Source organism: Coenobita brevimanus, chromosome 93 (assembly GCF_032717465.1).
Source record: "Coenobita brevimanus isolate Jiangsu-jjx chromosome 93, ASM3271746v2, whole genome shotgun sequence".
NCBI classification, from domain to species: Eukaryota; Metazoa; Arthropoda; class Malacostraca; order Decapoda; family Coenobitidae; genus Coenobita; species Coenobita brevimanus.
This window is the reverse complement of record NC_137046.1, coordinates 9,065,943-9,067,146: the sequence shown is the minus strand read 5'-3', so window position 1 is coordinate 9,067,146 and position 1,204 is coordinate 9,065,943. Positions and strand designations below refer to the sequence as shown.

General features: G+C 53.0%; 1 protein-coding gene across 1 annotated transcript; it reads right to left on the bottom strand.

The window, feature by feature from the left end:
- On the bottom strand, positions 1-576 carry LOC145412575 (uncharacterized). Its single transcript, XM_080282481.1, has one exon. It carries the CDS (start codon positions 574-576, stop codon positions 1-3), a length of 576 nt encoding a protein of 191 aa, XP_080138607.1.
- Between the last annotated feature and the right edge of the window lie 628 nt (positions 577-1,204).

Below are 1,204 nucleotides of genomic sequence, written 5' to 3'. Positions count from 1 at the left end.
TCAGGTGAGAAGCAACATGCCCTTTCCCTCAGCCTCCAGCAACAGGTGGAGTGGGTCTTGGAGAGGTAATGGCGGAAGGTCGTAGAATACATCCAGGGGGTCGTCCAAAAAACAGGAGTCGTCGGATAGCAAGTCGTCCAGGTCAGTGGGGGAGTCTAGGGACGGAAGGCGGGGTGAGGCAGGCTGTGGCAGGAAGGGTGAAGTTGGATGAGGCAGGAATGGTGAGGAAGGGTGAGGGTCAGCATTGAGAACCTCACTGAGAGCCCTGATATAGTCCACAGCCAGGCGCAATGTTGTGATCTTGGTCATGATGGACGGGGTACTTGCCGCCTCAACCTCCACAGCCTCGGGAAGCACCTGTCGCAGCGTATCGAAGGCCTTGTTGATCTCCTTCATCCGGTGTCGCTCCCTGGCATTGGCTGTCTTTCTACGGTATTTTGACAGTGGCGCAGGTCGTGATTTGGCTTTAGCTCCCCCTGGGGTCCTGGTCGCCTGCTGCTGCAGCCGCTTCACCATTCTGCGAGGTCGCAACCTGTATTTCTCTCCCTCCCGCATCGCGCCCTCGCACCGCACCATTATGCAAGTTCACTCCCTACACCAGTATCGAAATCACCACACCACTCTACTAGATAACTTCCTACGAAGTCGGAGTCACTGGGGACTTGTTGCCAAGATTACTCCTTGTTGCACTGTCGAAATCACCAATGTACTTGTTGCACTGCCCAAGCCATCTGGACTGTTACCCACTGATAATTTTTTCTCATTGTATTATTGTAATCAGCCGGAAAGGAATCTCACAAGAAAGTATTTGCCTGTATGTGTTGGCGTCTTTCATGCTCTTGAAAAGTGGGTGTGAGAAGAGCCAGGGAGTCGCATGCTGGTGCCTCACCCCGCGGTGGAACGGAGTTATGTGAGGTGAGTGGTACGGTGAGGTGAGGAGTGTGGGGTACAGGAATGCTGGTGTCCCGGATGCTGCTGGCAGGCTCACCCTACCTCTACTACTTCCTCCTCCTTCGATGGAAATATGTTCCCAAATTAGGAAAATTCTCTTCTCTAGTGGCTCCCAGTGACAACTCCACAGGAAAAAATCACTTCTTCCATGTACCTCAACCCCACATAGGTATTCGAATAGCAGGTGTGAGGTTTGGTCAGGCGGTTTTTGCGGTAGAGGAGATGTGAAACTGTGACACGAGAACTCGGACCC

What these genes read in the sequence shown, in the direction of transcription:
- LOC145412575 (XM_080282481.1), bottom strand. Translation starts at nt 576, where the DNA reads ATGGTGCGGTGCGAGGGCGCGATGCGGGAGGGAGAGAAATACAGGTTG.